Source organism: Myotis nattereri (genome assembly GCF_964212035.1).
Source record: "Myotis nattereri genome assembly, chromosome: 8".
Lineage (NCBI taxonomy): Eukaryota > Metazoa > Chordata > Mammalia > Chiroptera > Vespertilionidae > Myotis > Myotis nattereri.
Genome location: NC_138083.1, coordinates 2,652,479 through 2,672,143, shown reverse-complemented (window position 1 = coordinate 2,672,143; position 19,665 = coordinate 2,652,479). Strand labels below are relative to the sequence as shown.

The 19,665-nt window shown below is 48.2% G+C and overlaps 2 protein-coding genes across 2 annotated transcripts in view; both read left to right on the top strand.

The window, feature by feature from the left end:
- LOC308523402 (dnaJ homolog subfamily C member 5) overlaps positions 1-19,665 on the top strand; it is a 290,237-nt gene that overhangs the window by 81,772 nt on the left and 188,800 nt on the right. The gene's annotated exons all lie outside the window — the stretch shown is intronic.
- Positions 1-19,665, top strand: part of PRPF6 (pre-mRNA processing factor 6) — a 48,317-nt gene that overhangs the window by 15,715 nt on the left and 12,937 nt on the right. Inside the window, exons 4-11 of the mRNA XM_081097346.1 lie at positions 7,498-7,576; positions 8,010-8,186; positions 8,364-8,519; positions 13,413-13,507; positions 13,853-14,009; positions 15,081-15,243; positions 17,988-18,106; positions 18,946-19,164. Of these exons, the coding sequence (XP_080953472.1) occupies positions 7,498-7,576; positions 8,010-8,186; positions 8,364-8,519; positions 13,413-13,507; positions 13,853-14,009; positions 15,081-15,243; positions 17,988-18,106; positions 18,946-19,164 (1,165 nt within the window). The remainder of the gene's footprint in view (positions 1-7,497; positions 7,577-8,009; positions 8,187-8,363; positions 8,520-13,412; positions 13,508-13,852; positions 14,010-15,080; positions 15,244-17,987; positions 18,107-18,945; positions 19,165-19,665) is intronic.

The following is a 19,665-nucleotide window of genomic DNA, read 5'->3' as shown; positions in this document are numbered from 1 at the left end:
TAGCTTTGCTGGATAAAGTAATCTTGGTTGGGTTCTTGGTATTCATCACTTTGAATATTTCTTGCCACTCCCTTCTGGCCTGCAAAGTTTCTGTTGAGAAATCAGCTGACAGTCGTATGGGTATTCCCTTGTAGGTAACTGAGTTTCTTTCTCTTGCTGTTTTTAAGATTCTCTCTTTATCTTTTGCTCTTGGCATTTTAATTATGATGTGTCTTGGTGTGGTCCTCTTTGGATTCCTTTTGTTTGGGGTTCTCCGCGCTTCTTGGACCTGTAAGTCCATTTCTTTCACCAGGTGAGGGAAGTTTTCTGTCATTATTTCTTCAAATAGGTTTTCAATATCTTGCTCTCTCTCATCTTCTGGCACCCCTATAATTCTGATGTTGGTACGCTTGAAGCTGTCCCAGAGGCTCCTTACACTATCCTCGCATTTTTGGATTCTTTTTTCATTTTGCTTTTCCGTTTGGGTGTTTTTTGCTTCCTCGCATTTCAAATCATTGACTTGATTCTTGCGCTCCTCTGTTCTGATGTCGGGAGTCTGTATACTATTCTTTATTTCAGTCAGTGTATGCTTAATTTCTAGTTGGTTCCCCAATATAACATCGAGGGTCTCATTAGTTTTCTTGTAGATCTCATTAAGTTTATCGGCGGCTTCTAAACAGTTCTTGAGAGACCTTAAAAGTGTGGTTCTGAACTCTATATCTTCCATTGACAATTTTGTCCTGTTTCTTTGTCTCCGCATTTTGTTATGCTTCCTTGATGCACCCCCTAGTGGTCTTTGTTCGTGGTCTTATAGTTAAATCTTGATTGTTGTAGCTAATTCCAGGGAGGGTTTGACCTCCAGGCCAAGTGGCTATGAGAATCAGCTGTGTCTGCAGTGAGAGAACTTCTGTCCTCTAGGGAGGTGCTAATCTAGCCTTTGCCTGAGGCTATCCGGCAAATGCCTGTGTGCAGGGCTTGGGCGGGGCGGTTCCACACAGGATCAACAGGGTGGGCCTGAGAGAGCAGTTATGGCGGCTCTCAGTCCTGTCCCCAGGGGCTCTGCCTCTCTGAGTCCCAGCACCCGCTGCAAACCTCGGAGAGAAAGCTGCACTCTCTCTGACCGAAGCCAGACAGTCCCGCTTCTCCCGTTTGAGTCTGGGTCCCTAAAGACTCGCCTGTATCTGGAGCTCAGAGTCTGCGGCTCCCTCCCGATTGAAAACGCCAACCCAACCGCGCCCTCCGCCGCCAGCCCCCTCCGCGCACTCCGCACCTCAGAATTTGACTTCAGCACTGCGCCTCCTCTGAGTGTCCGTATGCGTTTCTCTTTCCTCCTAGTTGTAGGGCTTCCACTCAGCTAGCGTTCCAGTGGTTCTGGGTGCTGTCCGTTCTGTCTTTTAGTTTCACTTTTGAAGTAGTTGTTCAAAGCAGCAAACTCCGGCGTTAACCTATGCCGCCATCTTGGTTCTCCCAAGTATCTTAATTTTTTTGTTACAATGGTAAATGGGATTGTTTAGTGTCTCTTTCTGAGAATTCATTATTAATGTAATAAAAAGCTATCAAATTTAATTCATTTATTAAATCTAGTAGTCTTTAGGATTTTCTGTGTACAATATCATGTCACCGGTGATAATGAAAGTTTTACTTTCTCCTTTCCAGCATGGATGCCTTTTATTTCTTCTTCTTGTATGATTGCTGTGGCTAGGACAGTGGTCGGCAAACTCATTAGTCAACAGAGCCAAATATCAACAGTACAACATTGAAATTTCTTTTGAGAGACAGATTTTTTAAACTTAAACTATATAGGTAGGTACATTGTTATTAACTTAATTAGGGTACTCCTAAGGCTTAGGAAGAGCCACACTCAAGGGGCCAAAGAGCCGCATGTGGCTCGCGAGCCGCAGTTTGCTGACGACCGGGCTAGGACTTCCAGTACTGTGTTGAATAAGAGTGGTGAAAGCCGATATCCCTGTCTTGTTCCTGTTCTTAGGGGAAATGGTTTTAGTTTTTGCCCATTGAGTGTGATGTTGGCTATAGGTTTGTCATATATGGCCTTTATCATGTTGAGATATGCTCCCTCTAGTCTCACTTTGCTGAGAGTTTTTATCAAAAATGGGTGTTGGGTTTTTGCTAATTCGTTTTCTGCGTGTATTGATATGATCATCTGATTTTTGGTTTATGTAATATGTCACATTTATTGATTTGTGAATATTGTACCAGCCTTGCATCCCTGGAATAAATCCCACTTGGTCACGGTGTATGATCTTTTTAATATATTACTGGATCCGATTTGTTAATATTTTGTTGAGGATATTAGCATCTATGTTCATCAGGGATATTGGCCTATAAGTCTCTGCTTTTGTATTATCTTTATCTGGTTTTGGAATTAGGATAATGCTGGCCTCATAAAAAGAGCTTGGAAGTGTTCCTTCCTCTTGCATTTTTTGAAATAGTTTGAGGGGGATAGGTCTTAGTTCTTCTTTGAATGTTTGGTAAAACTCCCCTGTGAGTCCGTCCGGATCCGGGCTTTTGTTTGCTGGGAGTTTTTTGATTGCTGCTTCTATTTCCTCAGTTGTTATTGGCCTATTCAGGTTTTCTGATTCTTCCTGATTTAGTTTTGGGAGGTTGTATTTTTCTACGAATTTGACCATTTCATCCACATTGTCCACAGTTAGTTGTTCATAGTATTTTCTTACAATCCTTTGTATTTCTGTGGTGTCAGTTGTTACTTCTCTGGTTTTGTTTCTGATTTTGTTTTTCAGGTCCTCTCTCTTTGTTTCTTGAAGAGTCTGGCTAAGGGTTCATCAATCTTGTTTATCTTTTCAAAGAACTAGCTCTTGGTTTTATTGATTTTTTTTAGTCTCTGTCATTTATTTCTGCTCTGATCTTTATTATTTCCTTCCTTCTACTTACTCTGGGCTTTTCTTGTTCTCTTTCTAGTTCTTTAAGTTTTTTTTTTGTGTGTGTGTTTTTTTAAAAAATATATTTTATTGATTTTTCACAGAGAGGAAGGGTGAGAGATAGTCAGAAACATCGATGAGAGAGAAACATCGACCAGCTGCCCCCTGCACATCTCCCACTGGGGATATGCCCGCAACCCAGGCACATGCCCCCGACCGGAATCGAACCCGGGACCCCTCAGTCCACAGGCCGACGCTCTATCCACCCAGCCAAACCGGTTTCGGCTAGTTCTTTAAGTTTTAAGGTTAAATAGTTTGTTGTTGATTTTTCTTGTTTTTTGAGGTAGGCCTGTAGTTCTATGAACTTCCCTCTCAGGACTGCTTTTGCTGTGTCCCAGAGATTTTGGTTTGTTGTGTGTTCATTTTCATTTGTTTCCAGGAAGTTTTTGATTTCTTTCTTGACCTTGTTGGTAACCCATTCATTGCTTAATAACATGCTATTTAGCCTCCATGTGTTTGAATGTTTTTAGGTGTTTTTTACTGTAGTTGATTTGTAATTTCATTCCACTGTGATCTGAGAAGATGCTTGATATGAATTCAGTCTTCTTGAACTTGTAGAGACTTGTTTTGTGTCCTAACATGTGGTCTATCTTTGTGAATGACCCATGTGCACTTAAAGTCCTCTAGGTGTTTTTAAAATATATTTAGGTGCTCCTATATTGGGTGCATATGTTTACCAGGGTTATATCCTCTTGTTGGATCTATCCCTTTAGTATTATGTAGTGACCTTTGTTGTCTCTTTCGATGGCCTTCGTTTTGAAGTCTATTTTGTCAGATATGAGTCTTGCAACTCCAGTTTTTTTCGTTTCAATTTGCATGGAAATTTTTTTCCATCCCTTCACTCTCATCCTGTGTGAGTCTTTTGTTCTGAGGTGGGTCTCTGGTAGACATCATATAATTGGGTCATGTTTTTGTATCCATTCAGCTACCCTATGCCTTTTGATTGGAGTATTTAATCCATTTATATTTAAGGTTATTATTAATAGGTACTTATTTATTACCATTTTAATTCTGTATGCCTAGGTTTCTCTCTCTCTTTCTTCTCATTACAGCAGTCCCTTTAGCATTTCTTGTAATGCTGGCATGGTTGTGATAAACTCCTTTAGCCTTTTTTTTTTTTTTGGTCTGGGAAGCTCTTTATTGAACCATCGGTTTTGAAAGATAGCTTTCCTGGATATAGTAATGTTGGTTTCAGATCCTTGCTTTTTGTTACCTTGAGTACTTCATCCCATTCCCTCCTGGCCTGTAGAGTTTCTGATGAGAAATTGGGTGTCAGCCTTATGGGAGCTCCTTTGTAGATAACAGTTTATTTTCTTTCTGCTTTTAAGATTCTCTCTGTCTTTAATTTTGGCATTCTAATTACAATATGTCTGGGCTTGGCCCTGTTTGGGTTCTTCTTGCTTGGGACTCTGTGCCTCCTGAACTTGTGTGACTTTTTCCTTTACCCAGTTAGGGAAGTTTTCTGCCATTATTTCTTCAATACATTCTCTATCTCTTTCTCCCTTTCTGCCCTTCTGGCACACCTGCTATGTGAATATTGTTTATGTTTCATATTGCCCCACAGCTCCCTTAAGCTGTCCTCTTGTTTTTTAATTGTTTTTTTCTTTTTGGTTCTCTGATTGAGTGATTTTTTCAACCTTGTCTTCTAATTCACTGATTCGATCCTCAGCTTCCCCTACTCTGCTGTATATTGCTTCCAATGTGTTCTTTTTCTGTGCTGGGTCATTCTTTATTTCTGTTTTCATAATTACTATATCTTTTCTCATGCTGTTGAGCATCTTTATCATTGTTATTCTGAACTTTGTTTCAGATAAATTTCTTATCTTCGTTTCATGTATCTCTTCTGGAGAATTCTCTTGTTCTTTCATTTAGGGGTTGTTTCTTTGTCTCCTCATTTTGGGTACCTGTTTTGGGTTTGTGACTACGTATTAGGTAGATCTGCTAGGCCTTTCGATCTCTAGTGCAGGGCAATGTCAAACACTCTGACTAATTAGATCAGGCAAAGACTCAAAGCCTCCAGAGACTGCCTCTGTTTGCAGACTGATTGGATTTAGCCTTGAATATCCTCAGGCAATCGTCCACAGGTATGGCAAGAATTTTTCCCAGCAGGGCGGAGTGATTGCTTCTGCCAGGAGGCTAATTATTCTCAGTCTCCTAATGGGCCTTAGGAACTCCTCACCGTGGGGCAAGGGGTTTCCCAATTGGGTGGGTCAGCTGTCTTCCCCCAGGCAAAACTGCCTAGATAGTAATTGTCTGAATGAGAAAGATGACGTCTGTAGAGCGAGGGAATGACTCAGCACAGGAAACCAGGGTGTCTGCCTTCTGAGCTCTAACCCTAGAGCCCCCAACCCTGACTTCTGCTCGCACAGCTGCAGCCCACTCGGCCCTCTGTCTGGCAGAGCACAAGGTGAGTGGCTGCACAGGGAATTTTGTATATTGCCCTTTAAGAGGGGGTCTGAATTTCCAGCCATCTCTCCCTGGCTGATGGCACCCCCACTGCTTTTCACAGCCAGATGGTATGTGGGTACCCTTTTTAGTTGTGGTGCTCTCTGCTGGGGGGCCCAGCTTGGGGATTAGACCCCAGAGTTCTCAGTGGAAACCCCTCACAGCTGAGATCTCTCTCCTGAACTTGCTGACTGTGGGCATCTGGCCAGCCCTTTCACGCCTCCGCCCCTCCTGCCAGTCTCCATTCGGTCTCCGCTTTTTCCGTCTTCGATTATCAGGGCTCTCTCCTGCAAGTCTTCCAGTGATTATTCCCGAAGGTTTTCTGTTAAATAGTTGCAATTCCAGTTTTGTCCTGGGAGTGTGTCCGTGCAGCATCCTCTTACTCTGCCACCATTTTTAATCTGCTCGAGGATATTTTTTCCATTGATTTTTTTAGAGAGTGGAATGGTGGGGGGGGGCACGGGGAGAGAAACACTGATGTGAGAAAGATACACTGAGTGGTTGCCCTCCCCAGAGGAGGCTGGGGATGGAATTGCAACCCAGGTAAGTGCCCTTGACTGGGAATCGAACCCCAGATCTTTTGGTCTGAGGGCTGGCACTCTAACTGCCAGGACTTGACGGGAGTGTTTTTATGCTTGTGCACAAGTATGGTAGTTAAGTGTACATGATTTGCATACTAAAGAAGCTTTGATTCCAACTTTTTGGAAGTCATTCATTAAAAATCTGTCATGGATACCTGTGGAAAATCGTATTAAGTGGTTGGCTTTTCAGAACTTCATTATGAAAACTTCAAACAAGTAGAATAGTGCGGCAAACATGCCTGCCCCTGCGGAGTCCCAACACTGGTCCCAGTTTGCACATTCGCTTCTCCACACCTGCAGGTGGTCTTTGTTGGGTCCCTCAGGGTCGGTTCACCCTCAGCATTGAGCAGTCTGTCTCCCACACTGACCAGCACCTTTGTCCCACTCAGCAGCGTGAACCCGATTCTGTTACCTGATCTGGGCCATGTCTGTATTCCCTGCTTGTCCCCCAGACATGGCAGAGCTGCTTTTCTCCCAAACCAACCACTCCCCGTGTCCTGTCTCCTACGTTTCCCCTGCCTTTGCCTTTGAACCTTTTCGTGACATTGGCTTTCTGAAGAGATCAGTCCTTTGTAGAAGTGCCTGTCCTTTAACTTGTCCTGCTCTCTGTTCCTGGGGAGCGGACACTGGAGCCGAGGCCTGACTGACGCAGGTGCAGCGTCTTTGGCCAGAACACCTGATAGGCGCACCTTTGTGTCAGGGCTGTGGTGACTGACTTTTCAGCTCCTGGAGAAGGGTTTCTCTTTTCCAAACACATCGTCTGTCATGGTCCATTCAGATTCCTGCCTACAGATACCTTTCTCTTACTTGTAGAGGGAAGTGTGAATCTCAGTGTTAGGAAGTTTTATTTTATTTTTTTAAAATATATCTTTATTGATTTCAGAGAGGAAGGGAAAGGGAGAAAGAGAAATATCAATGATGAGAGAATCACTGATCAGCTGCCTCCTGCATGCCTTCTACTGGGGATCAAGTCTGCAACTTGGGCATGTGATCTGACCAGGAATCGAACCGTGACCTGGTTTACAGATCGATGTTCAACCACTGAGCGCGCCAGCTGGGCAGTGTTAGAGTTTTAGCTGCTTGGTTCTGGTCAAGTCCTGTTTGCTGAGCTTAGCTGATACTTTGTTACAGTGCCTGTTACTCTGTGTTCAAATATAACCTCAGGTTTCTTCCCAGTGTCTAGACCAGGACTCAGTTCAGCAGGAGAACTCTCCCTCCCTGAACCTGGTTGGAGCAGGGCACCTGGCAAGGGCTCACTGTTTGTTTACATCAGAAAGAGAAGTGGAGGGGCAGCTGGCATTCATAGGATGGCCCTGCCTTTGCTATTTTGTAGAATTTTAAAGCAAACATACTTATGTTCAAATGCAAGTATTTATGTCAGAGTAAGGCAGCTTGTTTTTATTTGGTGAATTTCTGCATGTTTTCATTTGGTAGATACTTGAGTTATATTTGGTGGCCTAATTGAGAAGTGTAATAAAGTGACTTTGTTTCAGATGCCCAGCATTTCTAATGCATGCATACATTTTGCTTCCTAGGGAGCAAAGGGAGAAAGAAGAAATTGAAAAGTACCGAATGGAACGCCCCAAAATCCAACAACAGTTCTCAGATCTCAAAGTAAGAGAGGGAAGGCACCCAAGCTGCCTTCAGAGAGCCAGCCTGCTCCGGGGTGGAGCTGCTGAGACGTCCCTAACTGTGCTCATCCTTTCACTCGGGGTAGAAAAAGGCCCTGCTTTAGTCTGTTTAATTATCTGTCTGTGTGCCAAAAGTCTCTCTTCCCCCCGCCAAAGAAGGAGGGACAGAGGTGGGTATTTTCTTGTAAGGTTAACTCTGTTTATCCATTTCTGAGCTGTGTCCTCTGGGCTTTGACAGAACAGTTTGCGTTGAGTGAAGTGGAGCAGATCAGCACATTGACTTTTCTAGATGAGCAGACAACCATTTCTGCATCCAGGTCCTTTCTAAGCATGCTGGTCTGGAGGGAGGATAGTTGTCCTTGGGCAGTGTGAAATTCTGCCAGAGAATTAATGTTTTGGGGGCCGGATGTTTTCAGAGGAAGTTGGCAGAAGTCACAGAGGAAGAGTGGCTGAGCATCCCTGAGGTTGGTGACGCCAGGAACAAACGCCAGCGGAACCCACGCTACGAGAAACTGACCCCTGTTCCCGACAGCTTCTTCGCCAAACATTTGCAGACTGGAGAGAACCATACCTCCGTGGACCCCCGGCAAACTGTGAGCGTGCCCATAGAAGGGGGCCGGGCCTCATTTCCTCTGGGCACAGACAGTGTGGTGGGCACGGGGTGTGTTGGACCTGGTGCTTCTGCAGTCCAGGCTGCACTGCCGCCAAGTCTGTCTGGACAACTGCATACGTCCTGAGGGACTGCAGCATCTTACCCCTTCTCTCTCCAGCAATTTGGAGGTCTTAACACACCCTATCCTGGTGGACTGAACACTCCATACCCAGGTGGAATGACACCTGGATTGATGACACCTGGCACAGGTGAGCTAGACATGAGGAAGATTGGCCAAGCAAGGAACACGCTGATGGACATGAGGCTGAGCCAGGTGAGAGTTCATGTCCTGTAACATTTTCTACAGATAGTATTTTAAAATGTTTGTTTCCTGGTTATAAAACTAATACATCCTTGTAAAAAGTTCATTTTTATTTTTTTTTTAAATATATTTTATTGATTTCTTACAGAGAGGAAGGGAGAGAGATAGAGAGTTAGAAACATCGATGAGAGAGAAACATCGATCAGCTGCCTCCTGCACATCTCCTACTGGGGATATGCCCGCAACCCAGGTACATGCCCTTGACCGGAATCGAACCTGGGACCTTTCAGTCCGCAGGCCGACGCTCTATCCACTGAGCCAAACCGGTTTCGGCAAAAGTTCATTTTTTGAAGTGCTTTGTCACAGATGAGCAGAGCTGCGGTGCTGCCGTCCTGTCCCCTTACAGAGGGGCAGGGTTCTGCATTCCGGCTGGTGGGCGCTCCACCTGCGGGGATGTGATCAGTGCCAGCAACCGGGCAGCCCTGGCATGCGGACTCTCAGTGAGGCTTATGCCCACCCCTCTTTACCTGAATTTCAGTGCACGTCTTTTCTCCCTCACCCTCGATAATCATAGCCCTTAGGAGGCTGGCACTCCATTCGTTGCTCTGGAAGGAAGACCCAGGCGAAGTGGGAAGCCCGTTCTAATTAGGACACGCACAGCAGGAACCAGGAAGGGCGATGCTCTCCAGTGTGAGTGCGTATAGTGGGCACCTTGTGCACAGTGGAAAGCACTATCAAGTCAAGAGCACCAACAGATGGGGGAGACTCGCGCACATGACAGCGATGGCAGAGCAGTGTGATTCTGACCTGTATTGGAGAGATTTGCACGCACACAGACATGGCTGCAACCCTCCCCTCCCCCGAGATGCCAGAGAACCGGGGCGGGGGTGGCGGGGGCACTGAAGCTTCCTGGTAAATGCTTTAAAGGAACAACTTCCTATACGTAGACATAGTGAAAGTGATGTAGTGAACTCTCCAGTCACTGCCCTTGGATGCAGTGGAAGCGCTTATGTTTTAATTGATCTTTCACAGCACTTGTTGAACTTTTTTTAGATTTTAAAAAGTTATCTTTATTGTTGAAAGTTGTATGTGTTGAACTTTTGATGGTGAGCAGAGATTTTATAAAGACCGGTTACTACCTTTTGACTGTTGTGGCTAGTACTGCTGTGAGCCTTGGTGCACCAGTAGCTATTTGAGTCCCTGCTTTCAGCTCTTTTGGGTATAAATGTAGAAGTGGAGTTGCTGGATGTCTGGTGGTTCTGTCTCTAGTTTTCTGAGGAGCCCATATTGTCGCCCCCAGCGGCTGCACCATTTAGACGCCCACTGCAAAGAGGGTTTGGTTTCTCCACATCCTTAACAGCATTTATGTTTCCATTTATTATGACTTTTTAAAATATGTTTTTATTGATTTTCCAGAGAGAGAGGAAGGGAGAGGAGAGAGAAACATAGATGTGAGAGAGGATCGTGGATTGGCTGCCTCCTATACGTGCCTTGACCGGGATGGAGCCCACCGTCCTGGCATGTGCCTTGGCTGGGATCGAACTGTGATATCGTTGTGGTGCACAGGAGGGCGCTCAACCAGTTGAGCCACATTGGCCAGGGCTGTTTGCATTTTTTATTTTTATTTTTGAATATATTTTTATTGATTTTAGAGAGAGAGGGAGAGGGAGAGAGAGATAGAAACATCAATGATACAAGAGAAAATCATTGTTTGCTGCCTCCTGCACACCCCACATTGGGGATCGCGTCTGCAACCTGGGCGTGTGCCCTGACCGGGAATTGAACCCTGACCTCCTGGTTCATAGGTCGATGCTCAACCACTGAGGTACGCCAGCTGGGCTATTTTTATTTTTTAGCTTCACAAAAATCAAAAGCACATAAAAATATTATTGACAAGCAGTAGTGATCTCCTTTGTCTTTCGTCACTCACAAATTGATGATTATTTTTTATTACTCTAGTCTTTCCTTTTGCCTCTTGAGCCATAAATAACAATGGACATTCCACCCCGTAAGCTAGCTCCGCAGCCTTTCTGTCTGCTGAAAGCCTTCTGTCTGCATCCCCAGCAGGGCCCCTGCATGCTCAGGGCTAGTCCCTCCGCCCGCGGACAGCTGCATGCTGTGCTTGTGGCCCATGGTGCTCCGGTCCTGCAGCCCAGGGCCTGTGGGCGCCCTGGCTTCGCCGCAGTCTGGGCTCTTCTTCAACCCGAGCCTGACGGGCTGCTTTCCTTGTTCAGTGACAGCTTCTTCCTGGGTGTGGAGTGGTTTTTGCATTCCCCTCATTTAGTGATGTTGAGCGTCCTTTCATGTGCTTATTGGCCATTTATATATTTTCCTGGAGAAATGTCTAATCAAGTTCTTTGCTCATTTTTTTAGGACTTTTTTCTTAAGGAGCAGTTTTAGATATATAGCAAAATTGAGAAAGAAAGTACAGAGATCTCCCACACAGACTCTCTCATGTCAACTTCCCCACCAGGTGGTACATTTGTTACAGGTGATGAATCTGTATTTACACATCATCATCCAAATCCATGGTTTACATTGGGGTTCCCTCTTGGCGTTATACATTCTCTGGATTTAGTGTCAGACTAGTCTCACTGCCCTAAGAATTTTTTGTGCTCCACTCATTCACCCCTCCTTCCCCCCAACCTCTGATCCGTTAACTGCCTCCTGAGCCTCGCTTGTTCAGATGTTACACAGTTGGATCACACAGTGTGTAGCCTTTTCAGATTGACTTCTCTCCTTAGAACAGGCACTTAAGTTTCCTCCATGTATTCTGTCACCAAAAGGACCTATTTGGGCAAACGAAAGGATTGCAGTCTACTACGCGAAGCCGTGGGGAGACCTTTCAGGCACCCCGCAAGCAGCAGCAGGAAGCCCCTTTCCAGGGAGGGAAGAGTGAGTGAAGGAGGGCCGAGCAGAGCGCCTCTGCTGTCACGACTCTTCCTGTGGGGCTTTCGCCACCAGCGAGGGTGTGAGCGCCTCCCACGGCTCCCGATTCCTGTCCAGGGCACAGTCCCTGTCATGCATTGTGACAATCTGTGTTTCTGTTCGTTTTTTGTTGTTTTTTTTTTAATTTTAATTTTACTGATTTCAGAGAGGAAGGGAGTGAGAGAGAGAAACATCCACGATGAGAGAGAATCATCAATCGGCTGTCTCTTGCATCACCCCCCACTGGGGACTGAGCCCACAACCCAGGGATGTGCCCTGACCGGGAACTGAACCATGACCTCCTGGTTCATAAGTCAACACTCAACCACTGAGCCACACCAGCCAGGCTGTGTTTCTGTTCTTTCAGGACTGTGTTGGCTATCCTCGGTTAGATTTTATGGCCCTCCCTCCATAGAAACTTTAGAATCAGTCTGTCAGTACCCGCAAAATAACATGCCATAATTCTGATTTGATTGTGTTGAATCTGCAGATCAAGTTGGGATGAACTGACATCCTGACAATATTAATTCTTCCTGCCCGTGTACATGGAATATCTCTCTCCATTGACCAACTTTTTTGGTTTCGTTCATCAGAGTTTTGTAGTTTCCTCACAGAGGTCTTGTATGTGTTTGTTAGATTACATACACATTAGTGTTTCGCGTCCTGGGTGCTGTTATAAGAATGGGATAGAGTTTTTAAGTTCAGATCCAGTCTGTTGGTTGAAGGCACCTAGGAAAGCAGTTGGCTTCTGCACATGAGCCTTGCACCCTCCACCTTTCTGTAATTATTTATTCGGGTTTTTGTTGGTTTGTTTTAATATATTTCATTGATTTCAGAGAGGAAGGGGGAGGGATAGCGATAGAAACACCAATGATGAGAGAGAACCATTGATCAGCTGCCTCCTGCACACCCGCTACTGGGGATGGAGCCCGCAACCTGTGCATGTGCCCTGACCGGAATCAAACCCGGACCCTTCAGTCCCCAGGCCGACGCTCTATCCACTGAGCCAAACCGGCCAGGGCTGGGTTGTTTTTTATGGTTCTTTTGAACTTTCTGCATAAATATAGTCAAGTCCTGTGAGCAGGGAAAGTGTGTTCCTTCCTCCCAGCCGCGCCCCTTTGTCCTTTTGTGGTCTTGCTGCATCGGCTAGGATCCTTTGCCCATTTTTTACTTGGGTTTTGTAGTTTTTATGGCAATTTTATTTTGTTTATTTATTTTTTTTATTGATTTTAGAGGAAGGGAGAGGGAGTGAGAGATTGAAACATCAACGATGAGAGAGAATCATTGATTGGCTGCCTCCTGCACACCCCCTACTGGGGATTGAGTCTGCAACCTGGATGTGTGCCCTTGACCGGAATCGAACCCAGGACTCTTCTTCAGTCTGCAGGCCGATGCTCTATCCATTGAGCCAAACCGGTTAGGGCTTTATGGCAATTTTAACACTCAAAGCTAGAGAGAAGAGTAGGGTAATATAATTGTGCAGATTTAAATATAATTAGTTGAAATAATCAGTTTTTAATTTTCTGATTCTTGGGTTTCACTCATTCTTGGACCTTTCTTTTTTTTTTAAATCCTCACATGAGGATATATTTTTTCCATTGCTTTTAGAAGGGAGGGAGGAAGGGGGGCGTGGAGAGAGAGAGAAACATTGATGTAGAGAGAGGCACATCTATTGGTTGCTTCCTACATGCATTCCAACCAGGGGTGGGGAGTGAACCTGCAACCCAAGCACGGCCTTCATCAGAATTGAACACTTCGACCGCTGAGTCACACAGTCCAGGGCTCTGCTTGGACTTTTATGGTTTTATTTTTTAATAGAAATTTTTGTTCTGTATAGGTGAAATATGTTTCTCATCATCACAAGCTGTTGTTTACATGAGGTGTTTTCCTGCTTCTAAAGTTTTCATACCCACTGGCAGGCAGGGTGGGAGGGGTTCCAGGGCCCCTCTGACCAGAGTGGCCTGGCTTGTTTTGCAGGTGTCTGACTCTGTGAGTGGGCAGACTGTAGTCGACCCCAAAGGCTATCTGACAGATTTAAATTCCATGATCCCGACCCATGGAGGGGACATCAAGTGAGTGCTCTGAGGAAGGGGGAGAGGGTCGGGGGGGGGGACCCAGGTTGCCTAGAATGTTTGGATTTTCTTTGAAAAATATGCAGCCAAATAGGATGTGGGTGGTCTCAGAAGTATGTGGTGGCGTTGTTTGTTTCCATTAAATCCATCTGTCTCCCTTCATTGGACACATGTGCTCGGTGCCTGTCTGCATGGCTGCTGAGCAGGCTGCGGGTGCTGGCCGGGGTGAGCTGGGTCTCACCCAGTTTCCGCGCTCACAGGAGTGCCTGTCTATACTGGTGCCCTCCCTGGGCTTGGGACACCTCAGTGCATGGTGGCCTGACCTCTGCCTCCTCACCCTCGTAGTGACATCAAAAAGGCACGACTGCTCCTCAAGTCTGTTCGGGAGACAAACCCGCACCATCCACCAGCTTGGATTGCATCTGCCCGCCTGGAAGAAGTCACCGGGAAGCTGCAAGTCGCTCGAAACCTTATCATGAAGGGGACGGAGATGTGCCCCAAGGTGAGACGTGTGTGGGGCCAGGAGGGACCCTCAGTACCATGCACAGTTTAATGGCAGGATAACCTTAGCTGGAAAGAGTGAGGTTGGTCATCTGAAAATGCTAAAGATAAATGCGAATCTTAGGAGAATATGCCACCATTTTGGAGGTGGAGTGGTTAAATAAGCTTTAAAAAGTCAAGTGAGGCCGAAACCGGTTTGGCTCAGTGGATAGAGCGTCGGCCTGCAGACTGAAGGGTCCCAGGTTCGATTCCGGTCAAGGGCGTGTACCTGAGTTGCGGGCACATCCCCAGTGGGAGGTGTGCAGGAGGCAGCTGATCGATGTTTCTCTCTCATCGATGTTTCTAACTATCTCTCTCCCTTCCTCTCTGTAAAAAATCAATAAAATATATTTAAAAAAAAAAAAAAGTCAAGTGAGACCCTCTAAATCAGCAGTTTCCGACCGGTGGTCCGCAGGGCACTGGTGGTCCGTGAGGTCCGAAAGGTTGGTGAGTGCTGCTCTAAGTGACTGCCCTATTGGGCAGCCTGCGGTGCCTTTGGCCTGAGAGGGCTTGTGCATGCTCACCTGGGCTCGCTCCTCTGCTGTGCTCTCAACGGGTGTGGCCCTTTCCCCATGGCAACAGGTGTGCCACAGACAGCCATGGTTGCAAGCCTTGGCGGTACGAGAGGTCTGTGGTACAGCTACCTTTGAGGCCGAGCGATGGCCTTTTGTTTGTTTATAAAACCAGGGGGACTGGGCCGGCGTGACTCAGTGGTTGAGTGTAGACTCCCACACCAAGGGGTCGCTGGTTCAGTTTCCGATCGGCACACGTGTGGGTGGGCTTGATCCCCAGTGGGGGTGCAGGAGACATTCAATCCATGTTGATGTTTTTCTCTTGTTAATGTCTGTTTCTCTCTCCTGCTCCCTTCTCACTCTCTAAAAATCAATAACAACATTTGTTTAAAAGCCCAGGTGGATGGGGGATGGGTGTGGTCTGAGGAGCCAGCCGCCAGGTCCTGAGGCTGTGTGCGTGTTCCAGGGGCTGCCTCTCCATTGGGGCTTCCAGCTGGCACGTGCTTTCTGTTTGTCCACAGAGTGAAGATGTCTGGTTGGAAGCAGCCAGGTTGCAACCTGGGGACACTGCCAAGGCTGTGGTGGCCCAAGCTGTCCGTCACCTCCCACAGTCTGTTAGGATTTACATCAGAGCAGCAGAGCTGGAAACAGACATTCGTGCCAAAAAGCGGGTTCTTCGGAAAGGTGAGCCTCCCTGGGTGCCGCCAGGAGTGGTGTCCTGCTGTCCTCCGTGTGGAGGGGGCGCACCCGGTGCCTGTGCCCTGGGAGAGCAGTTTTCCTTCCATGGATTTGCTCAGGTGTTGCTGCGAGTGGGTAATGAATGGGTGACATCTTCCAGGCCTTTTTCTGGCTGGGTTACCTCTGCCCTTTTCCTCTGGGGGGAGTTTCCACCTGGCTGAGATGCTCTGGCGTAAGTCCCCACTCCTGCCTTTCCTTGCCGTGCAACCTGAAGTGACCTGGCAGTCGCTGTGGCTCAGGCATGGACAGTGCTGGTTCAGACACTGCTTCTGTGGGTGCCTCCGTGGGTGATGTGTGAGGGCGAGCTGCGCCAGCGTCATGCAGGCCGCGCGGGCAGCAGTCACCTCCCAAGGGCCAGGAGCTGATTTCTGGCAGGGAGAAGCACCAGAGCTCTGTTAGATGAACTCCTTCCTGTCTTGTGAGACTCCTGCAAGTCAGCGGTGGCCACACCTCACTCTGCCTGGTGCTGTAGACTAGGTAGCGGGGGCTGTCGAGCGTGTCCCCTTGAATAGTTTGCTTGCCAGGGAAACTGACTCCATCCAGGAATCACTGCCAAGATGCAGCTTTTGCGGGTGCTGTTTTTCATCCTGAGGGACGGATACAGTATCTCCCTTCACCACCACATGGGCATGCTTTTGATGTTTGTTCCAGAGCAGATGCTAGTCGGAGATCGGACTGAGTCTGAATTTGTAGCGCAGGTACAGAAGATGCATTTGTGGTGGTGGGGGCAGTGTTCAGTGGGCGGTTTCCAGCTCTTGTGTTTAAGATGTGTTTGAGTGACGTGTTAGAAGTGTGTGATGTCAGGCCTGCCAGTGTCATCATGTAGTTTCCGACTCTACCATCTGTTCGATAGAGGCCAGGTGGCATCACCTTGTCTGTGGCTCTGCCTGCAGGTGTGTATCATGTGCTCAGTGTTTTTCTCCAACCTCTGCTTTCTTTTTTTTAAATATATTTTTACTGATTTCAGAGAAGAAGGGAGAGAGAGATTGAAACATCAGTGATGAGAGAGAATCATTGATTGGCTGTCTCCTGCACACCCCCTACTGGGGAGCGAGCCTGCAACCTGGGCATGTGCTTTTGACCGGAATTGAACCCGGGACCCTTCAGTCCACGGACTGATGCTCAGTCCACTGTGCCACACCAGCCAGGGCCACCTCTGATTTTTTGATTGCAGCATTGCTATCCATTCAATCCTCAGAGCCAGACTTTTCAAAACAGAGCCAGGAGCAGAAAGTTAGTACCTCCTTTGGTAGAAATCAGCTTCTACCTTTTTTTAGCCAGAAAATGAGCTCTCTAATGACAAACACATTGAACCTGGGCAGTTAGTCTTATTTATTTAGGAAAGCTCTGCTGGCCCGCCCCTGCCACCGCGTGAGGAATGGCTCCCCCAGATAACCTGGGTTTGTTTCCAGTTGGCTTGATACGTGGAGAGGGGATGGGCATGGAGGAGGCTCTGCCCGGGGAGGGGAGGACGGGATACACCGGCCTTCCGGGACCTGGAGGGGCACAAGCCTTCAGGCTCTTCTTTTGGTCAGGGGAGCAGCTGTGCTCAGGTGGAAGGAACGTGAAAACCCCAGCTGGCCTGCCCCACTCCCTGGTCCTGGTCCTGGTCCCTGCCCCTCCGTAGAGGGTTTCCCGAAGCAGCTCCTATTCCCAGGTGCCTGGGAAAGCCAATGCTGCCTCCCTGTGCACTTGGCAGTCACCACTGGAAAGATCTGATTTTTGAAAACGAAGATGACGCCATCGATGCCTTAGGGCACTGTGCAGCCCTTGGTCTCTGGCCTGTGAATCTGCTGAGGTCACATTCCGGTGCAGCTGCCGTCCTAGTGCTCTGCTGGGAGAGCGTTGGCCCTCTGCTAGTTTGAGCCTCGAGGCTGAGTGACCTTGGGCGTGGTGCTTGACTTCTGTGAGGGCACCTGTGGGTCAGGAGCCTTGTGCCTGGGGGTGGGCCATGGGCTGCTTCCTGGTGGGAAGCACCGTGCCGCTCTGTGAATCAGGGCACCCACATGCAGTGGTTCTTTACCTGAGAACATGGACTCTGGCCCGTAAGGCGTGGCAGCCTGCAGCAGCCCTCATCGGTCCGTCACTAAGCACAGGCACAGCACCCGTGTCACCCACCAAAGGGCTGTAGGCTGCCGTCACATCAGCCTCTGTGAGGTCCCAGCTTGTCCAGCTTCTCACAGGCATTTCTTATTCAGACTGCTCTCTTTTCCTGCCTGGCCTGTCCCTCATACACTGCCAGCCACAGCGTCTCGAGGTTGCCTGACACATCCTGGCAGAGCCTGTGTAAACCAGTCCCTGGGTCTCAAGGGACAGCCGGCCTTCGGGCGCACACCAGCCTGGGCGTGCACATCCCAGGGTCGTTTGTTTTCCTTTCTCGTGATTTCCGCACTTTCGCTCGCTCCCTCCCTCCCTCCCTCACACCTGCCTGCTGGCCCTTCCTGTGTGGTGACTGCCTTCTGGTGCCTGTGTTGCTTTGTTTTCTAACATTAATTTTCAGGTGTGAATGGGGTGGAGTGGATGCAACCCCCCAGCTGTCTGCTGGCCCCAGGCCTTGGAGGACCCCAAGAAAGGGCAGGCCTGCTGTCCCAGCTGTCCCCAGGGCAAGGCCCCCTGACCCTGCTGGCAGCAGCATCCTCTGGGACCTGGGCGTCCTGCTTTCACTTCCCCTTTTCTGTGACCTTTCCCAGCCCTGGAGCATGTACCCAATTCTGTTCGCTTATGGAAGGCAGCGGTTGAGCTGGAAGAGCCTGAAGATGCTAGAATCATGCTCAGCCGAGCCGTGGAGTGCTGCCCCACTAGTGTGGAGGTGAGTCCTCCAGCCATCATCACTACCACTGAGGCCTGAGCCCAGGACCAGTATCTAAAAGTGGCATCAGCTGGGCATTGAGCTCACCCAGGTGCAGTAAGAAGCCACAGGAAGCCGCCTGACAGCTGCAGGCAGAGCGGGCAGCCTGGCTGTGGTCAGCCTGACCGCTCTCTGGGCTATGTGTGGAGCCCTCCTTTAGGCCTGGGGCCGCGCAGAATTTGCAGATGGGACCTGAGGGGGGAGAGTGATAGAAATTATTGACATATCTTTCTGCCAACCCAGTATGAGGTCGGCTTCTTGCCTCTGAGCTAGTTGGATTTCTCTAGTTTTAAACATCCAGGTTCACAGCAGTCTGTGCAGTGGTTTTTAGTCTTGGTTTTATGATAGCCAGTATGTATTTAATTATTCTGAGGGGTCTTGTGAAATTCTCCAAATGAAATCAATCTTAATTCATCATATAAAAATAAACAGAGCCCGTACACATGCTTGGTGTCGAAATGCTGCCGAGTCACCAGCTGGGGTGTGAGAGCCCAGGAGGCTGAACACCCATGTGACCATTTAGCTTGTGAAGCAGCCTCCTGTCCTGCTCACCCCGCTCCACACACATGATATACGTCTCCCCAGCGTGTGGATGGGTGACCACCTGTCACCTCCTATGAATGAGACAGTCACTCAGTACATCAGCAGCATAACCGAGCAGCTTTCAGCTGTGAAAATGCTGCTGTCATGCCATGGCCCTGCTCAGGGGTCCTTGAGAGCTCAGGCCTGGGAAGCACCGTGGGGCCCTGAGGCGGGCTCACCACCTGCCCCTCGGGTCTCATGTCTGGCTTTGCACACAGCTGTGGCTCGCTCTGGCAAGGTTGGAGACCTACGAAAATGCCCGCAAGGTCTTGAACAAGGCCCGTGAGAACATCCCCACAGACCGGCACATCTGGGTCACGGCTGCCAAGCTGGAGGAAGCCAACGGGAACACGCAGATGGTGGAGAAGATCATTGACCGGGCCATCACCTCCCTGCGGGCCAACGGTGTGGAGATCAACCGTGAGCAGTGGATCCAGGTGGGACTGCAGCTGCGCTCAGGGTCAGCTCCAAAAATGGATGTCCTCCCCCATGTGGCACCTCTCCTAGGACAGGGCTGTTGATGGCGCCTAGATTCCCATGCTGGCACATGGGCTTTACTTGACTGCACTGCAGCTCTTTGTAGTGGCAAACCCCAAGTACACATTGAGGTTGGGTGCTCCGAAGTGCTTTTAGCATGTGGACATGTGTCACTCATGTCACTTGACTAGAAATAACACATCTAGAAGGGGTGACAGCCTGGCCAGTGTTGATCAGTGGTTGAGCGTCAACCCATGAACCAGGGCAGATGCCTGTGTTGGGGCTCAATCCCCAGTAGGAGGGTTGCAAGAGGCAGCCAATCAATGATTCTCATTGCTGATGTTTCTCTCTCTCCCTCTCCCTTCCTCTCTGAAATCAATAAAAACATTTAAAAAAAATAAAAGGGGTGACAGACAGCCCTGACTGATACTTTTCAGTGGTTTGTGTGTTGGGCCCCCTGC